General features: G+C 42.3%; 1 protein-coding gene across 1 annotated transcript; it reads left to right on the top strand.

Annotated features, from left to right (window-relative positions):
* The first annotated feature begins 17,169 nt into the window (after positions 1-17,169).
* On the top strand, positions 17,170-19,906 carry LOC106487168 (interleukin-5-like). The gene is made up of 4 exons (XM_013945868.2): positions 17,170-17,295; positions 17,471-17,503; positions 19,335-19,469; positions 19,805-19,906. The coding sequence occupies exons 1-4, from the start codon at positions 17,170-17,172 to the stop codon at positions 19,904-19,906; spliced, it is 396 nt and encodes a 131-aa protein (XP_013801322.1).
* Positions 19,907-20,199: the final 293 nt, after the last annotated feature.

Genomic DNA, 20,199 nt, shown 5'->3' on the forward strand with positions numbered 1-20,199 from the left:
AGCGCACCGTCACCAAGGTGCCACCAGCCTCGTCCCGCCGCAGGGCCGCTTGGGCGTGAGGGGACGGCGCTTCGCCAAGCCGCTCCGCTCAGGGAAGGCAGGGCGAGGGAAGGCCGAGCCACCATCCTTCCCCCCTGCGGCGCCGGGGCCGAGGAAACGGGGCGCAGGCCCCGGCGGCACCTGCTCACCCTCCCCGTGGGCGCACGAGGAGGTGGCGCGAGGCCTCGCCGGCCTCTCCGGGCCGCACTCGCCGCTGCGGCGGTGGTTCATGCTGGTCACACTCTTGGCGCATTCCCAGCGGGGAGTTTTCGGGGCTGTGGGCGAGCAGCGGTTGGCCCCTCTCTCGCAGTGACCTGCGAGAGCCAGGAAATGGTTTGCAGGCCTGGGGCATTACGTGGCCTGGAGAGCGCGCAGGAAATCTAGAAAATCTAGAAATCTAGGGTGCCAGCGGCCAGGCTTCCACCTCCAGGGCGCTCTGCTTGGGCGAGGTGTGACCGCAATCGCAGGATTGCTCCGTCGGTGCTTAATGCGGGGGAGTGGACTTTCCTTCAGATCTGCGTGGAAAATAGCTAGGGAAAGAATGATCACACTCAGTGGCGTCAGATGCTTTCACAGCTAAAATCTTAACAGGATCCAAAAAAGCATCGGACATTTAGACAAGTGCCGTTAGAGTAGACAAAACATTTACAAACCTTCCATCCGCAGTAACAATCCCTTAAGATAAACAATTGCGAGCCACTAAACCTCCTAGTTCAGCTTTCTGTTTTCGATATTTAATCAGATACCTGTAATCATTCGAATGCCATCGTAATGCATGCAGTGTGAAGCCCGAACAGATGGCCTTTCATGAAGTAAAAACGTTGTACGCACAGGAACATAGTATTCTTTTTCACATTTTACACCTGCCTATAAAAATTCGATCCTGACCGTTGTTGGAAATGGAATATAAGCCATTTGTAAAGAAACAATATTACCTCCATTAGCCATCCCACTTCTTATCTGCTAATGTCTGAAAATCTTTCTCATGGATTGACGTTTGTTTTGTGCAAAAGTGGGTTATCAAAATGTGAAAATCTATTGCAACAACTTTTTACAGTAAAAGAAAGAAGATTCCCATTGGTCAACAAATAGCTCAACAACAGCTGAGCAAAAGCAGCTTCATGTTTTTATGTGAGTGATTTTAGCAATTTATATAATCTAGAACGAAACCCAAAGAAAAACTTCTTTCCCCAACTAAATTATAACACAATTAGAAAGTACTCAGGAATTCCTTCTCTATGTATCTGAGGGGAGATTGCTAAATAATGTAGTCAAGGTTCCATGCAGTCTTTTGCCACTAAATCTACCTGTTTTATATGTTTTCCTAATCACAGTGGTAACAGCCTGAATTGTGTTTCTTAGAAAAACGAGAGGAAACCAAAGAAAAAAATGAAAACAGAACCATTGTCTTCAGCAAGGGCGCATGTTTTGTAGCAGTTAGTACCTGTATAGTAGAGGTCCTGTTCTCAACAGCAAAACAAATAGTACAACTGAAACAGTTAAACAGGAAACAAATGGATCATATGTATATCCATTATTGGATATAATGGCAGAAACTGCAGAGGCAGAGCTGCTGTTACTATCAGGGTTCACCAGGATGAGGATGTAGAAGTTCAAATCACTTAAAAATGTTTATTTCTTACTCTGAAGTAATGGGGGAAGAGGAGATAACCACTTCCCCTACAATACAGAAAACTTTTGACCACTGCTGGTTAGGTTCTCAACCATTACTATACTTTCCTGGATACCTGTGAAAACATGAATTCTTAATCTTGTTGATTTTCTGACATTTGTGATCTTGGCACAGTTTGTTATATACATTCAACATACCAGTCTGTCCTGGAAAAGAATTTGAGCAAAACCCCTGAACTTTAGAAAGTCTGAGATTGTAAGTCGAATCTGAATTTTTACTATGGTCATTATTTCTATGAGAAAGTGAATCTCTTGCAATTTTATATCACCAAATAATGGTAATAATGATCACAAGTACAAAGTGCATAAAGAAAACACCTAACAGAGCATCGTATGGATAATACAATGGGTCCAGAGCTGTATCATCAGATCTAGAGCACCTAGACTCTGGCTATTGCACAGTTAGTGCCATCGAGCACTATTCAATCAGAGGTGATGCGAGCCTTCTCAGACACAAAGGGGTGGGAAAGGAGTACTGGAGTTTTGAGGGAGATCTGGGAAATTTTGGGGGAATCTGGAGGGGCTAGAGGAAGTTTCAAGGTAGGAAAAAGGGTCTCTCTTTTACTGCTCGAGCTCGTTGCTTCCTAGGCCCCACAGGCTTCCTCTAACCCCTTGTATCAACCTTCTCCCACGTCCACTGCAAGAAGCAACTGTTCCTTGTCTCTCAATAACCTCTATTCGTCTTTCAGTGAGAGAAAGGTCCAACCAAGACAAAAAGCGAGAGGATGGCCACTTTCTTCTTCCTCAAGGGCTTTCTTATCCTACTGCTGAGGACGGGGTAGTCCTTACGCAGGGATGGGCTGTGCCTGCAGCTGCAGCCACTGCACGCTCTGCAACACATGAACCTCTTCCTTGCAGCCCCAGGCTGTCTCCGTCTCACCAACAGGTAAACCAGGCAAGCTGCCAGTCCCAGAGGTCTCATTTGCCTAGGCTTTCGGTCAACTCTGAATTTGATTAATAGTTTACCAGCTTATTTTAGTGCTTGCTGTGCTTCCTGTATGAAGGGGAACAAAGTGGCAAGTCTTGTATCAGGTCAGGTTCATGGTTAGATGACAGAGACAAGCTTTGGAGAAAAGCTCTTCATACTCAGTCTCACCATTATCTACAGTTAAAATGACTAACATAAATGACAGATGAAGTTAGCCTAGACCTTATCATGGACTGGCAGCCAGCAGGTGGTTTTGTGGTGAACAATTCAGACTTTGTCTATGATTGTAGTTTGGTGATAATCCTAATTTTTTTGATTATGAAAGTGGCTAGCAAAACACCAACTACAGCCATTACAAATCTTGAGATAAGAAGAGGTTAGTACTCACTTCATTGGGACTTACTGGCAAGACAGGCTCTATGAATGCTGACGAAGTCAAAGATAAAGTCATACCCATCTTTCAGAAGCAGATGCAACTTCTCTAGATAGATTATATTCCATTTTTGTGTTGTCTGTGTAACTGTCTCATGATTCAGCTGTTCAGTAGTACGACACCATCGGTCTCTGTTTTTGCTGCTTCCTCCATGGCCACACTCTTCTGCCTTGCTTTTGGATGATACTCAAACCATATCCAGACTCTGGAACCATAGACCAGTCTCTGGAATATTCTCCAAAATTTGTTCATTAGCAGACTTAGTTGTTAGTGTCACTTCTCACAAGAGTTTTCTGTTTCACATACAGTATTTTCCCATCAAAATCAGTAAGAAACTGCTATATCAGTTTTTGAGCTACTGTGGGATTGTTTTGTGGGAATGATTTCCTTATCTGTGATGTATTTCCTTTGATGGACACTTAGCATAGTTACCAGCCTTTCAGAATATATAAATCTATAAATGTAAAAGGATGAAAGTGAAAGGCTGAGGAGCAGAAGGGAACACCTGATTCACTGTTTCCAGTCCCTGCAATGCATATTATCATGTCATCCCCTTCAGAAATCTGTCAAGCTCTCTTTTAAAACTAATTGGAACATTAGGTAGAAGACCAAGTAGTGATTACAAACTTTCTTTTAATTTCCAGCCTGAACTTCTCATGGCTGGATTGTTCCCCATTTGAATCTATATTTTTTGCTTATAAAATTAATTTTTGTATATATTTATACATTTAAAAAAATTTAAATTTACTTTTATAACTTTACTATGTTAACTTTGTCCTATATCTTAGATCCTCTTCTTCCTGCTTTTTCTCCCCATCTGTTTATAGACTGCGCATATTCTCAGCCTTCATTTTCCCAGATAATCAAGCCAAGCTCCTCCAGTTTCCTCTTATGTGAGTTCCCTGTTCACCTGATCAACAACATTATTAATGACAATAATACAGAGAGAATAAATCTTGAGAACATTCATCAGTTACCTATTCCAGCCTGATAACTTTCCTTTTCAACACTAATCTTGCCATGTTCCAGGAAACTACTCACCTACCTTAAGAGTTTCAGATCTCCAGTTTAGTGAATAATTTAGCATTTGATACACTATTTTACTAAAACACAGATATCTAGAATATACCACATGTTATGCTTGGAGGATCAACTGTCTTATCGAGGATATCCAGTCAGCCTGGCATTATCAATCTATGGCAACCTATATTACATTTTATCTTACCCTACTATATATTTCTATGTCTTTAACACAGCTCTCCTTCCAAACTTGTTCTAAAGACCAACATAAAAGAAGAGCCAGCTTTCACTAGTCCGAGTTGCTTTTTATGCATAATTTAATGCATCACCTCATAGGGAATTGCAGGATGTAGATTTTTATTGTCCTCCTGATTTGAAAATTCAGTTCAGATCCAAGTCAGGCCTGCAGGAATGCAACAGATGCCTAACTCTACCCCAGCAGGACTCATTCTTCCCAAAGACCTGCTGACCCAACCAGATCGTTTTGTCTTCCTTCTCATCTCTTTGCAGTCTACCACATCACTGGTAGATAATAAGTACGGACCCAAAGTCTGACATGCAACATATTTGCACTAAGTAATCTGGACAATGGAACCTTATACATTGATCTCATTTTTCTGCTGCAGTTGGGTGAATGGCATTTTACTGGGAGACTCTTATTCCATAGTTGCCTTCATACATTTTTTCCACTCTACTCCCACGTACCTCCCCTAATGTCACAACTCATTCTTTATTCAAATTCTTCCACAAGACTCATTGATACCATGATACAAAGAACTGCCATGGTTCTATCCATGGATGATGGACAGAAATCTGTTTTAGCTTTGTTAAAAACACTGTGCATTTTGACCCTCTCCCAAACCATACATAGGTGGTATGTCATCTTGGAACGTGATCAGTCTGGGGCAAACTTTTTCAGTGTTTAAAAACCAGCTAGGACATTCTTGTGATACTATAACTCAGATGCCAGTGATTGATAGTCAATAAAAATTATTCGCCTATATAGGAAGAATAAATATTTACTCCTTTAATTTTTGTTAAATATAAGAAAATAAATATTCTGTTAGCATATGATATGATAAACATGCCAATTCCCATGTTAATTACTTTTAATAAAACTATGACTATTTGTGAAATAATATAACAAAATGCGTGCGTTATTTCCACACTGTGGGTAAGGGAAACTTTTCATAAGATCGCAGTTTTTCTTCTGCCTAGTTTGTCATAGGTGCTTCTTGTTCCTCTCCCTCTATGGCCATAGTAGTCCAGCATCCTGTCTCTAATAGTGGTCAAATGCTGACTTCTAGAGAAGAGTGTAAGCGTATGTTGTATCACTCCCCTCATGCTCTTCCAGCATCTAAACATTTTCAGCCGAGAGGCCTCTGGTGTTTCTTTCGATGTGCTCTGAAACTAGGACATTCTATGAGCCTAGTATTGAAGGCTTCTTCAAGAGCCTTTCAGTTAGTATCAAAAGATTCTTTCAAGATATTTTTTTAACTTCTAGTTCCACTTCTCTTGCTGAACTTTAGGTCAAGAATAGGTATTTGGGTATCAAAAATTATTTATAAAGTTTAAAATATTGTAAGAATGTTTTCAAAAAGACTGAAGCAGATCTGTTCATAAATTTAGGTATCAAGAAAAGAGTACTGTGACATGCCCACCTCCTTTGTCTCTGTGACTTCAAGCAGGTTGCTTCTATACTATGGAAAACCAGATGACTCTTCTCATATTGTTCAGTGATTTGTTTCATTTTTCTGGAAAGTTGTAACCTTTTCATGAGTGATTCTTACCCTCTGACAAGAACTTGATAGGCCTTTGAAAGTGTTTTAAGTCTTTTTTACGCACTTCAGTATTTTTCAGTACATACAATCTTTCCAGTAATATTTTTACTTGATGCCAGGACTGGTAATTTCTACCCTTATATCTACTGAGGTTTTACTATTTGGCTGTTGCTAGCTATACCTGTGTTTTTCCTAGCTATGTATTATATGTTGAATTTCACGGAACAAGGAGAGGAGAGGAGGAAGGCTAAAGAAGTCACATTTGTAAGGTGGTGTTAAGGTCCGTGTATGTTTAAAAATTTGCTTTTATTTTTTTGAAGGAGGATGCCTCCTTACCATAACTGTAATTGCAGTTTATCTTAGAAAATCCTGTTGAATAAAGGATGTTATATTAATTGAATGTAATTTAAGAGCTACTTAGGTTTCCAGATCTCCATCTGTCTGTTTACATGATGCACAAATAAGAATAGTACCACATAAGTATATTTTTTATACAAGGAATACTCCCATTTCCTGTGAAGAGTTTTTGATATCGTGCAAGAAAGTTACACCCCTTATCTACAAAGGTATTTTCCCCTTATTTGATGTCAGAGGGAAGGAAACCCCCAACCTGTCCCCATTGAGACATCCCACAATGCCTATAATAATTAGTACTGTGCTCTTGTGCCTTTTCCTATATGAGAAAATTTTCCCTTCAATTTAATATTCAAGGTGTACATGAGTATATATATAGGCAGCATTGGTGTTAAAAAGGCATAAATCAAACGTAGGTTTCCTGGAAGTGAAAATGCTGTTACTCTATTTCTTCTTGTTGAGTTGCTGTCTATCGGTCTCCATGGGCAGTGCAATAGAAGAATTTAAAGAGAACTTCAAGGCTTTAGTGAATCCAACAAACGATGAGGTGGGTCATTATCTTTTCCCCTCATTTTTCTACAGTTCTTTTGATGGAGGAATAAGATTGAGTATGGGCTAGTTTCAGCTCTAGTTTATGTCTCCTGTTTTCTGTTGGTTAAATTTGAGATGTTGAAGGCACTGTGTGATAACCTCTCTGCTGAAGCTGGCGCTGCAATTGTTTGCCCAAAGGAAGTTCAGAAATAGAAAACCTGATGCAGACGATATGTAGTTAGAGATGCTTAACAATGTGGCAGTCACTTAGAAGTGTCTTCTAACACTACCTTGTTTTTTAAATTTTAGATCTTTCTTCCAGTGCCAGGAGGCAGATTTAAGGTAAGATTTTTAAAGGTTGTTTACTACTGCTATTGTTAATGATTTATTGTTAATCATTTGGAAAATGATGCTGTAACAGATCATGAGAGAAACAGAGAGTTAGATTATTAAATAAGACTGAATCTCACAAAAATTGAATGTGCATGCTTAACTCTATGTGCATGGGCAGTTCTATTAAATTCAGTGAAATTCCTTGTATGCATAAAGTTATGAAAACAAATAACAAATTTTGAGATCAGGGCCTTTGAGACTTAGTTTTATTCCTATGGAAGTCAATCTCTTAAGTTTTTATAGAGCGCTTAGTGCTGAGACTGTTTGCATCCTTACTTGTACGACTACTATATAGCTCCCTAAATGTGACCTGTTTTCATTCAGAGCAGAAGGCAGTGAGTACAGCCAATACTGGCAATGCTGAAATGTTCTTATCTCTCAGTAAACAGATGAATACAGTTAAGGTTGCATCTACAGATGGTATGCTCTGTTGACTTTCTGCTGAACTGTAAAACATAATTGAGCTTGCCACCGAAGGAAACAGAGTGCAGGCATGAGAAATTGTCACACACAGCCTTGTAGATCGGTGGTTTTCAGCCTGTGGTCTGCAGATTCCTCAGGCTCTGCGAACTACGAGTAAGAGGCTCATGAAAAATAACTAAGAAAAGGCAGCCTATTGTCAGGAGACCTTATCTGCAGAGGAAAATTGTTAAGAGTTTGCAATTTTAAAGAGGTTGAAAAGCAGCACTTTATAGACAGAAGAGTGTGGTGCTTCTGCCCTTCCGCACAAAGATGTTAGCTAAGTTAATAAAATTAGAAGTCAACATCATGAAAGGTAATTAGCAGATCTAATCTTCCTGGGCTACTCATTACGATTTATGAAACTGCAACACCAACAGATTCGATTCCTCTTTACAACTCTTGTTCCATTGTTGATTTGTATGTCCTTTTTAATGACTTGTTTTAATTTTACATGTTCATTTCTCTCGTCCTGTAGATTTTTAACCAAAAAAACCCAGAAAAAATAGAAAGTACCCCTTTCCCTAATCGTGTACAAATAAATACAGTAGACAATAGATCATTTCTGGTTTTGCTACGCCTACAGTTAGATATTGAATTTAATGGGAGATAAAATTTACCTCATTTGACAGAATATAATTTTGCTGTTTGATTTTTTTTTAGTGCCACTGTGTTCATTATCACCTTAAGAATACCATGGAAGAGCTGAAATCCACAAAAGACTTTAAGAATGACGAAATGGCAAAACACATTTCTCTGATGGAGAAAAACATGGCCCACATAATAAGAAATTTAAACAAAATATATACAGTAAGTTTTTCATGCATTATTGATAGTGATTAAACAGGTAAAAAGTTGAAATTACTGTGACCAGTCTGGCTCATATGTTTTCAAAACGTATGAAATCAAACAGCTCCGAGCATCCTGGTCCACTAAAGTCAATGACAAAATTTTGATACTCTCTTTGTACACACTTAATTTTGTGGTGTTGAGCATTGTGGCTGCCATTAAGCAGTGCTTTTATAGAAAATCCTTACCTGAAGTTCATGGAGTATGGATGGGAGTCACAGTTTTCTAAAAGATGTATCACCCTTAACGAATCATGGATTTGTCATTAGCCAAAAGATAAATAAGAAATGGCCTTAAGCATATCTTATTAAGGAAACTTATAAAATAAGTCATGAAGAAATATTCCTGATCTTCAAAAGTCTTCTTCTCTCAGTTCATTCATGAAGATTTATCTTTCTTTCTTATTAAAATATCGCACTGAACAACAACCAATACTCTGCAACAATTCACTCTTCTTATTCTTCTTATTTTTTTCCTTATTATTACCATTATCTATTGTTATTATTATAGGAACCTAAGGAAGAGAGTTCCTGTCAAACGAAAGAAATGCCACTTCGGGATGCCATGAGGCGCTATGAAACATTCTTTCAAAAGCTGAACGAAAAGAACCTCTGCGCTTGAAAAGCCGTGGATGGACACTAGCAACACCTCTGGCTGGACACGTGGCTTATACAACACTAGAGAGCATAATGCAAAGCTCCCGGACAGCTCTGCAAAGACAGCGCAACCTTAGCATGGATGTCTCATATATATTATCAGATATTTATAGCTTTGTTTCTTACTACGGGTATTTATGTATTTATTTAATTTATAGAGAGCTTTTATATTTTATGGAGTTGTAATGTTCAAAGTGATAGTGAATGAAAGAAGTATTTAAAATTATTAATTCTGCTGTATTTTTGTGTGATATAATATTTAGTATATACGTTAAGGGCTGAATAAAACTGTGTGAGTGAAATTAAAAATATATAGATTAGAAGACAGATCCATAAATGTGTTCTACCGCAAATGTTTACAAAATTGGCAGAATCTTTATTTTCTGAAGTCAGAGAAAAAAAAAAAAGAGAGAAAAAGCTTACTTTTAAATATGTGTTTTGTTCAGTTTGAAATCAATGAAATTCTATAACATAACTGCAGTGCAGTGTACCAGTATTATAAACATTATTTATTTAATATATTTATTGTGAAAACAGAACATACTTATTTTAATATTATTCCACCTTGAAATTTATTTTCAACCCAAGCTATTTTCAAACTCTGGAGCAAAGAATGGGGAAAGTGTGTGTTTGTTGGCACAGTGCCAGGAGAATATGAGACCCTGTGCAGGTCTTTCAGGGGTTATTACAGTATAAATATACTAATGATAATTGTAACTATATAAACAAAAACAGTAGTAAAGGATGCCTAATTTAGGCTGGATTTGTTTGTTTTTTTCCAGTATTAAGTAATTTTTTTTATAAAGTGAAAAATGTGGTTGTGATTTATTTTTTCTAAATAAAGATAATTCATTCTTCTGGAGTCTGAAGCGTGAGAGGAAAATGATACTTCTGCTAATGAACAGAAGCGTATGATGTTTTCAAAATCAAATGCAAAGGGTTTCTGCGTGGGTGTGAATTCATCTCTAGCTTTTGAGGCATGAAGCAGTTTGAGGAACTGCCTGATCTGGGCACTATGCAAGTTTTAAGTCAAACGTAGCTGCCATCAACGTATTTTAGGGAAGTTGTAGAAACTCACCTATGAAGTAAAACACTAAGTAATTTAGCAAAACTATGTTCAAGGAACTGAATGTAGCAGGCAGGTACATTCGGAAGGTTGTAACGGCTACCCAAAATACGAGAAGCAGCGAAACAAAAGGGTGGCCGAGAGCGGAGGATGACTTCCGAAGTCCTGATGGCTTAGCAGAGTGGTTCCTGCCTTGGTGCTGAGAAAAGTTAAGATGAAACCAGATGTTGTTATTAGTGGTGCAACAGTGCTTAATCCATTAGACTGTGAAATTATAAACCTTAGCTGAAAGGAATAAATACAGAAGCAAAGAGGAAATGCAAGAATAAAAAGCCAGTCACACAGCTCGGTGTCTATACCATTAGTCACTGCAAGGGATTTAGCAACCATGGGAAATATTGAAACATTTAGTTTTGAAATGGCTTAACATTTAAAGGTGTCTCTCTAAACAGTGCTCCCGTGACTCATCCCAGGACCTTTAACTCAGCTACTGTGGAGATGCAAGTGCATCCTCGGAGATTAATAAGCCAGGAAACCTGACCCGTAGCAGAGGAAGGGCGATAGGTACTTGAATAACAGCTTCCACATGTAGCAGCTATAAATCATCTAACACTGGAGAGCTTTCTTCCATTTTTTTCTTCCATTTTATGCTTCATTTCAGTTTTCTGCACAAAAATGAAAAAATATCAAAACCAGCATTTTACCACAGAAAATAATGTTTGCAAAGACCATATAATCCTGTAAAAAAAACAAAACAAACAAACAAAAAAACCCCAAATCTTTCAACCAAACATTGTTGCGTGACTGTAACCATTATCATAGGTCATGCTAAAAACTCACCTTTCTTCCCAAAGCACGTTAGAACATTTTAAAAGCGTAAGCCGCCGTGCAGTACATAGCTGCGAGCGGGGCCGCGACTGCTCGCCAGCGCCGGGCTGGAAGGCGGGAGGCGAGCGCGGGCAGATGCTGCTGACCGCTCGCGAGCCCGCGCTGCGGCTAGCTGCTTACGGCAGCTTTACAGCCGAAGAGCGCCCTGATGCAGCTTCTTCTCGTGCAGCCCTGCATCTACTCAGCTCCTACCCGCGAGAGTATCCAGATATTTTTGTGCAGCAGAACCGCGCTTGCACGACGACTCTCGCTGGAAGAGGAGCAGCGCAAGACGACAGTGCGCGAGCGCGGTGCCCTGCACGAAAGGGTGCCGGCAAGCTGGAGTCTCTCTGCAAATCCATTTTGGAGGAGCCCGAGGAAACCGGCCTTCCCTTCCCAGATTTCTGGCTATAGCCCCGCGATATGCCAAGTCTGCTTGTGCTTCGGTTTTTTCTCTTCTCGCCGGCGGAGAAAGCTGTGACGTGCCTTGACAAGCAACGGGGAAGTCTGATTTCTTTTCATTTTGCTCTTCGAGAAACATTTTCCTGTCCACGTTAGCGCAAGCCTAGACTGCAGCTAACAGTGTTTGGAGCACTTATAATTCTCATTCTATGCTATCTGCTCTTCGGAAATTATTGCTGCCAGGATAAGACGACAATTTATGGTCCTTTGGAACATTTTGCAATATCCTGCCTGGTTGAGTGGGAAAAATGGGATTTCAGTGTCAAGAGGGACTCTATTGCCAGCACCGGGTATTAACTGTTTTCAATCTGGCCATCCTGCAGAAAAATTGTTTTAGAACAAAAAGTAAAGGTGCTATTTCAAACCAGATACATGAAGGAGATTTTTTAGGAGCCCTGGGAGTAAAAAGCTGTAGAAAATTTAACGAAGCTAGTTTGTGCAAGTTTTAAAGTTTACATTCAACGTTCCCTGTACACTCCTGGGAATGAATAGGAAAAGCTTGTGTATTCAGAAAAGAAACTTGATTAAGGAAAGCCTCAAGGCTTTAATTTTCAACATGTACAGGCAAAAACTCAGAGTGTCCCAGAGCCTGGTCTCAGCAAGTCCCGCACTGCACGAGGAGGACACTGCGCACCAAACCAGCGCTCCTGCTTCAGAGCGAGACTTACGGTGTGGGAGCTCAAACTCAGCCTGGCGCTTCCAGGATAGAAGTCAAAAAAACAAACAAAAAACTAGAGACAAATATGCTGAACTGTCTGAGCTGAAAGAACTATAGTCACAGGTTTTCAGGCTCCTGCCAAGTTCACTTTTGGGCAGGACAAGCTAAAGGATTTTAGAAACAAGAAGAAATCTTGAAGTTGCAAGAGAAAGCGTTAAAATCCAAAGAACCGAGCATGACAACCTCCTAAACACTGCTCCTCCAGGGAGGCGCGTAAGAGGGGTCCTTGGACAAGGGTGGAGCCCTTTTTTAACTGTTCTGGCTACCATTCCCGCTCGCATTTCCCATGACACCGATAACGTTTCTGGTACAGACTGGGCCTGACGCTGCTAATGCCTTTGCTATAGGCTGGGGCGCAGAGAGAGCAGCAAAAGGCATCAGCGTTTCCTTAGCTTAGCCAAGTCCTGGGGAACAGCCGGCTCCTCTACCTGTCATCGTCCTTTCCCGTATTTTTCCTCTTACCTTATTGCTTTTGTCCTCCCTATAGCAAGTGTCTCACCCCGAGCACCAGCGCCGGGAAGCCGGGATGAGAGCGGCCTCTAACAGCAGTCCCCAAAATGGTGTTATCCGGCCCGGGACAGAAACCGTGCTCTTCTCCTCGCTGTTCTCCTCTCTCACCTGCGTGTCCTCTGCCTCGGGGGGTCTTAAAGAAGAAGCAAGAAGGGGCTGCAGCCAAACCCGGCCGGGCCACCTGGCCAGCGTTCGCTCTTCTCTTTCGGCAGACACAATCACCCGTGTTTTAACACCGGCAAAAGCAGGTGTTTCTGGCTGTGGCTCACTCTGTGCAGATAACGGGAAAGGGAGTATCTGTGGAAGTGAAAACCTCAGTTAATCCTTGCATCTTATGTGCTTTACTCTTTTGCAGTGTATTTGGTGAAAGGCTTAAGTACTGAGTTTAAAATAACCCTTATAAAAACCAGTGTATCGTTCCCAATGCACCCTGAGGAGCTACTCCGAACTGCCCAGACACCTCTGTCCCGGCAGCTCCGATCTCCCGGTGGGAGTTAAACCCACTCTCCCCTGAAAAGCTAGTCAGATGTTGCACATGTTGTTTCCAGAAAACGGTCACTCCCGCAGAACATTACCGAAGTGTAAACAACATTCCTCCTAACGGCCTCTTCTTAAGAGAGCACTTTGCTTCACATTACTTGGGTCAGACCGGTCTTTTCAAAATTTCTCAATTTTTCCTGGCTTAGAAGTGACTTTCGAAAAAGCAGCCATGCAGTTTGCGGTGCTCCAGGGCACTGCTGCTCTGGGGGAAGCGTGACTTCGGGATGCTTTTCCAGCATTTCATCCGTTATCTTCTAAGGGAAGGGACTTCCAGGTTCCATCATCTTCCAAGCAGGGACTCCAGGTTCCCTGCTTTTTGTGTTTACCTCGCTTTTCCTTACTGCCCTCTGGAAGAGGTGAGAATATAACTAAAGGTAAAGCAGTCACTGCAGCCACAGGAGACGACCAGCTTGGGGCCATAGAACTTGCCGGGATAAGAGAGAACTCGGTTTCGGCTGGATCGCTTTAAACTAGGCCCCCAACACAAAATGTTTAAACATAGCCAATTGCAGAGAGCATTTCAGATCGCTTCTACAATTCACTAATGGCATATTTATAGCGTAATAGAAACTATAAACAATTTCTGGGAATCTTCTTGGCCCCACCGAGACACTTCCCCTTCTGTGAGGGTTAAGCTGGCTCTCAAGGCAGGAAGAGACGCCGTCTCTGGTCCTGAACGGCATTTCCGCCCCGGGAGGACAATAACCAGGCAGGAGGGTTTTTTCCCCCACAAGCCGAGGTTGCAACTTTTTGTGTGACCAAATACGTGGCACCAGCTGCCGCCGAAATCCCTATGGGACCACATGGCATCTGCCAGAACGGCAGCTCAAGCGAGACATTGCAACAGCTTAAGAAATTCCTAAGAAACACTTATCTTTGGCAAATGATTTAATATTTACTCTTGACGTTAACTGATGAAATGTAATTTCCATGTGCAAGATTACATTAGTCCAAAGTTGCCCATTTATGGAGGACTTAAGAAACGAAGATAAGTTCCAAAGCCCTCTGATCCACTCGTACCTCTAGCCTGCCCTTGCCCTGCCCTGCCCTTGCCCTGCAGAGAAGAGGGGAAAAGGACACAAAGTCTGTCACAAACGTCACTCTATTCTAGGACACCATTTGCCACCACACGTTCCTTTACCACCGAAACACCCACGCATCGCTTCAGGCAGCATCCCTCTCCCGGCATCCCCGGAGCGTGCCGACCCTGGCCAACGCGGCTGCTGCACAAGGTGCAGTTCGGAGACGGGCTGCTCTGCCAGGCCCCTTTTCCCCTTCTTTTCACCTCGGACACGGAAGGGGAGAGGAGGAGGAGGAGGACGCGCAGAGGCCTCCTCACCCCAAAGCAGCCCGGAGCTTTACCTCAACTCTGCAAAACTTCTCCAGCTAATTCCTCCACTTTCGCTGCGACCTGCACCCGTGCGGAGGAACGCCGGCGGTTTCAAGCAGACGTTGCCGTCTTCAGGGGGAAAGTTCTTCTAGGAAAGTCATTGAAGTCTGTTTCCTGATTTTCAGAAGTTTCCATTTTCTTGCGTCTGGCAAGCTAGAAAGGCACAAATTACTGCATGGTCTCCATACTGCACCAATGTAGTGCACCAGTAAATAAGCCTTATCTGAGCATCAGCTTCACGCTTATCTAGATGAATGAGCAAAACCAGCTACTGCAAACAGCTGCAGCTTCAAGCTAATGATGCCAGCAAAAAGGCACTAAGGTGACAGCGACATACAACGGCTCGTTAGTTCCTGCAGATCGTTTTAGGCCCACCTCCCCTGGGGACTGCAGGGCTGATAGCTGCAGCGTTAGCTGCAGAAGCTTCGTGGCACTGCTAGTCTGGCAGCTCGCTCCTGTATTTGGTGCCAAGCAACAAGGGCTGAGCAGCTCCCACCGCAACCCAGGCGCTGCCACGTGCCGGCAGCGGGACCTGCACAAGAACATGCAGCTGAGCCACCATGAGGTTCAAAAAGACATGAAAGTGCTCGAGCCATCTCAGAATTGGTCTAGCCCGTCAACCTCTTGCAAGGCAGAGTAACCACACCTGAACGGTGCCTGTTCCTGCGGGTCAGGGACAGGGACAGCGCTGCGGGGCTGATCCGGCCTCTGCTAACCCAGGCGGCTTTGCCTCCCCTACCAGCGTGGTCACACACGTGAGTCCGAGCGTCCTGGGACGCGCAAGGACTTTGTGAATACAAAGCAGCGGCAGACTTTAACTGATCAACTTGCTCAGTTCTTAGGAGTTATTCACAGAGCATCCACCTGTGTTGTTCTGCAGCCTCCAAAGTTTCTTCGGAAATATTTTCTTTGCTTTTTATTATTATTATTATCATCACTACTACTACTACTAGTGCTCGCAGTGCCTTCATGCTCTCCATACTCACAAATCAGACTAATTGTAGAGCTACAGAGATGAATGGAGTTCATAGCATCTCTAGGGTAAGGACCTCTGCTTGCTTACTCTGTCCTATTTTGTTCTTACATTGCCCTTCACCTTCCTCACCGTGCATTCATCTGTTAAAAAAACCTATCAGACCAGTAAGGAATCTGAAGCTGGAAGACGTGATTATAAATCGTGCAGGCACATTGAGCTAGCTTAAAGATAAAAAAGCAACACTTGAACAGTTTTAAGCTATCTCAAGCAAAAGAGGCAAAAAAAAGAATTTGCATTGCCAAAACTTACCATTTCGGAGTAATTAACAAAAAGACTCAATGACTGTGCAAAGGTGAAGAATAAATCTTGGTTTTTTGGGAGCTAGCCAGATTCCTGATGAAAGACCAACTTATGCTTGGCATTCGCAACAAAAATGCTTATCTACACTTCTTGGGAACTGCGAAGCGAGGAGTTCTTGGGAATTCCTGATTAAATAGCAAAATTTGCCAAGCCAGAAAAACAAAAAAGAAAAGAAAAAAGCCCCCAGTTCTTATAACGACCTAGGACAGTGCTTACGACGCTGTAGAAGCGATCGAAATCTCAGACGCATGCGGGAAAAAACAGAAAAAGAGGCAGAAGATCTGTTAGCGACAGCGCGAGAGGCGGGAGGACGAGCGGCGCGGGCTGGTGGCCCCGGGCCCCACGGCGCGGGGTGGGTTGTCCGCCGAGGAAGGGCTCCGGACCGAGCGCGGCCGGCAGGCGCAGCCCGCTGCCAGCCCAAGGCGGAAGGAGGCTTTGCCCAGGAAGGAGCACCAGCTTCTGGTGGCCTACAAAACGCTTCCTGCTGCTGCCAGAAAGCCCTGCAAGCCAAAAGTGCGGTTAAATGTTCTCGTTTACCTGATTTACGAGCTCAGCCCCAGGGCGGCGGCGATGCCCTCCCGCCACGGCCGCGTTCCTGCCAAGTCCTGCTCTCCGGAGCGACGTCGCCGCCGAGCTCGGTGAACAACCTTGCAGAGCGAACAAAAGTGTCCGAGTCTTGCTAGAGATGGGCCAGGCTATTGCACAAACGCTGCTGCCTGTCTTTCTAGGCAATAGTCCACATTTTTGTCCGTAGGATTTTTTATTTTTTTTTTCCTTCTCTTCCCCCCTTTCTCCCGAGTCTCTTTTCTCATTGCATGTCAGGGGGCCGGATGCTGTTATCAGGGAAGCAGCCTTGGAGTTCTGGAGAAGTGCAGCGGGGTCGCTGGCACAGCTCGCGTCACTATAGTGATTTTAAAATTAAAAGGGCACATCCTCGCATCTTTGCTACCTACTTCTGCAGAAATGCCCCCAGATTAAACACTAAATTTACTGGAAGCTTCCTCTTCCAGAAAGTCTCACCAAATGGCATTTTTGTTTATCAGTTTCAAAAATCACCCTAAACTGATCATTTCCTTCTAGAGAGATGATAAAATGGTCGGGGATTGGTCCCGAAGCACTTGCAGAGCCTCTGAGACGTCAGGACCATGAAGACACATCTGTGCTTTATCCTGCTGGCTGCGAGCGTCTCTGCTGCTCCCCACATGAGCAACATAGCTGAACTACTGACATTACTAGAACAAATCTATAACTCAGTGACAGAGGACACTCAGGTAAGTTCAAATTACACTTTTCTAATTTAAAACCTGATATATTTTTTTAATCATCTTGTTTTCTGAATATTTAGCTTTCATTAGGAGTTGAACAGTCTATTAATGTGACATCATATTCCTATTACAGTCAATGAAGGTGATATTTGAAAGTCTTAATTAATGTATTATTTTTCAGAATTTGAGGATTGAAACTCCACTTCATACAGATGTAAGTAAAACTTTTTTAAAATAAACTTTCTCGTAAATTTAGTCATCTGAAACTAAGAGATAGTCTTAAAATTGTTATTTCCCCAAAGTACTCAATTTGTATTTAAGATAAAAGTTTTGCAATTTCAATGTAATTTTTATACAAATAATTACCTTTTAAAGGAAGATATAATAAGATAATTACAATGTTATTAAAAACATTCAAATGTGAGTTAAAGATATGGTGTGACATAGAAGTAGCCAAGGGCAGTGATTAATCTTGGTTTATGTTTTTATAAACCTTCTACAAACTAGCACACCCACACCTACTAGTGATTTTGTGAATCAACCTTTTTAATGAAAGGCAGTTAAAAAGGAAAGAAGAAACTCATTGACGTTTTTTTGCTTGCCCATCTGCACCCTGCTTACACAAAAACTTCTTCTCCTACCAGAATGTTTAGTCTACTTTTAGAAATGGGTTTTTATATCGTTAGCATTAGTAACAGGATTAAATAGCTGCATTACCACATTTTGTCTGAATGATAACTACTGCATATCTGGGAATGACATCTGTCCTAAAGGAAAGCTTGAATTCCTCTTTCTTCGTTTGCCGTCCTCTTCTGCATCTCCAATAAATTTCTCGTGTTCGCTGGTAGTTCGAAAGGTCTGTATTAACGCTCTGTGAAAAGGCTATTTTATCTGCAAGTTGGCTTTCTTCATAACCTCTTTCTCTTGGCGTGGACTCTGCTGGTAGGATTTTATTCCGCTGTGCATTACCTGGGAATCTGGATTTAACATGAGAACGCCTCCCGGGCCAGCGCTCTCGGGCTGCGTGCTGGCCGGGGCGTGCTCGCGAGGTGCAGCCCGAGTCATTGCCCCACATTCTGCCGGAGCAGAATAATCCGCATTTCCTACCTAAGCTAGGTAGGGTCGCTGCTGAGGGCAAACCCAGCCCGCTTCTTGTAAACTAGATATAAAGCCCTCGGCTTCGTCACTGCTCTCTGCTTTGCTGCGCGGAGCATTTGCATTCTGCATTTGTCGTTTCTGGTTCGTCATTCGCAGAAGCACCAGCTTCCCAAGTAAGGTCTTGGGAGAACTGATCCTTCTCGGCACGTTGTCCCACCGAGCAGCCGGCCACACGCCGGACAAGAACATCACAGGCATGATGCTGGCCTGCAGCAGCTGCCTGCAGTCCCTTCGCTGATTAGGTTTTTGCTTTGTTTTCCTCATCTTCTTCTCCCATTGCAATTCTCTCCAATCTCTTCTTGCCTCTGATGGTAGTTTCCTCATCCTCCTGCGCTCAGCTGATCTCTTTTAGAAGTCCCGCGCTGGCAAGTGCAACCATTCCCGCTCTGCCCTGCCTCCGGCTTGTATCCCTTTTAACCAGCCTTGCCGGGACCTGCGAGGTCTCGGGGACAAATCCCAGCTACGCTGCTGCTCTGCAACCAGCCAGTTCCAGCGATGCCAGCTTCCACCGCGGGCAGCCTCCTGCCTGCACGCTGAAGCCACGCACCATCGTTATCTGCCAATGCAAGCAAATAAATCAGACTGGCCTTCAAATGGCCGTAGAGGAGCTAGGACTAAATTTGTAGATAATTATAAGGCTCACCTGGGCATTACAGAACATGTGCTAACAAAACCAGCATCTGCCAGGCCTCTGTCTGCAGAGCGAGCAAGCGTGCCCATAAATTAAGCACATCTGCCTAAATCATTTGCAAATGAGTCCACCAAGTCAGTAACTCAACTGGTCACCCAGCTCGTTGAATATAAATCAAGACAATTTTTTAATGAACTAATTGTAGCTCGTAGTTACGACTTTGTGCATTTCAGTTTTGTTATTTCTTCCATCTTAGAATGCAAGTTGTGTGAACAAAATCTTTGAAGGAACGGAACTGTTGAAAAATAATCTGGATATGAAAAAATTTGGTGCTTTTTTCCAAAAATTTGAAAGACTGAAGCAATCACTCACACCACGCCTGGGAAAAGAGGTAGGAATTTATTTCTAGTGTGTCTTTTATCAGAGATCACGCAGCAGGGCAATCTATTAAAACGTGGTCCACAACTCCCAGCTGAACCCTTATCGCTACACAAAAGGGAATCAGTTTTGTTTAGTATATGCAAGAAGAAATCCTAGTATTATTTCGCATTTCTACCTTTTCCTTATTCTAGTCTTCAGTTTGACCCATCTCTAAAACAAGGATTCATATATGTGATTGGCCTATTTATGGTTAAAGGAAAATTTATAAGATGATTTCAAGATTAAAAAAAACTCTACATAATTGTTAAATATTTAACAATTTCATTTTCTTGATTAATTTTGCAGGAGGAATGTGATACAGAAAGAAAACCCCCCCAAAAATTCATAGAAAAACTGACAACGTTCATCCGAAAATCATCAAAAAACCCAAGAGCACAAAGTTATTAGTTTCTAGGATTGCTGTAAATTTAAACTAGCAGTAAAATGTATATTTGTTTTAGAAGTACTCTTTGTGCTAACATCGAGAAGGACACATCTCCAGTTCCAGCGGTTCTGTGTTTGGTCATGTTGGGAACGTAATCTCTGAAATTATCAATGGGAAAATGTCACTCGTATTTTCAGACGAAAATTTAAATGCTTGATAAAGCAAAAAATTCAGAGTATTATGCAAGTACCTGACTACTCAGAAAACTTTTTCGTTTCACGTGGAAAGGTCAAGTTTAGATTTGCTACAGTTAATT

Source organism: Apteryx mantelli, chromosome 14 (genome assembly GCF_036417845.1).
Source record: "Apteryx mantelli isolate bAptMan1 chromosome 14, bAptMan1.hap1, whole genome shotgun sequence".
NCBI lineage: Eukaryota > Metazoa > Chordata > Aves > Apterygiformes > Apterygidae > Apteryx > Apteryx mantelli.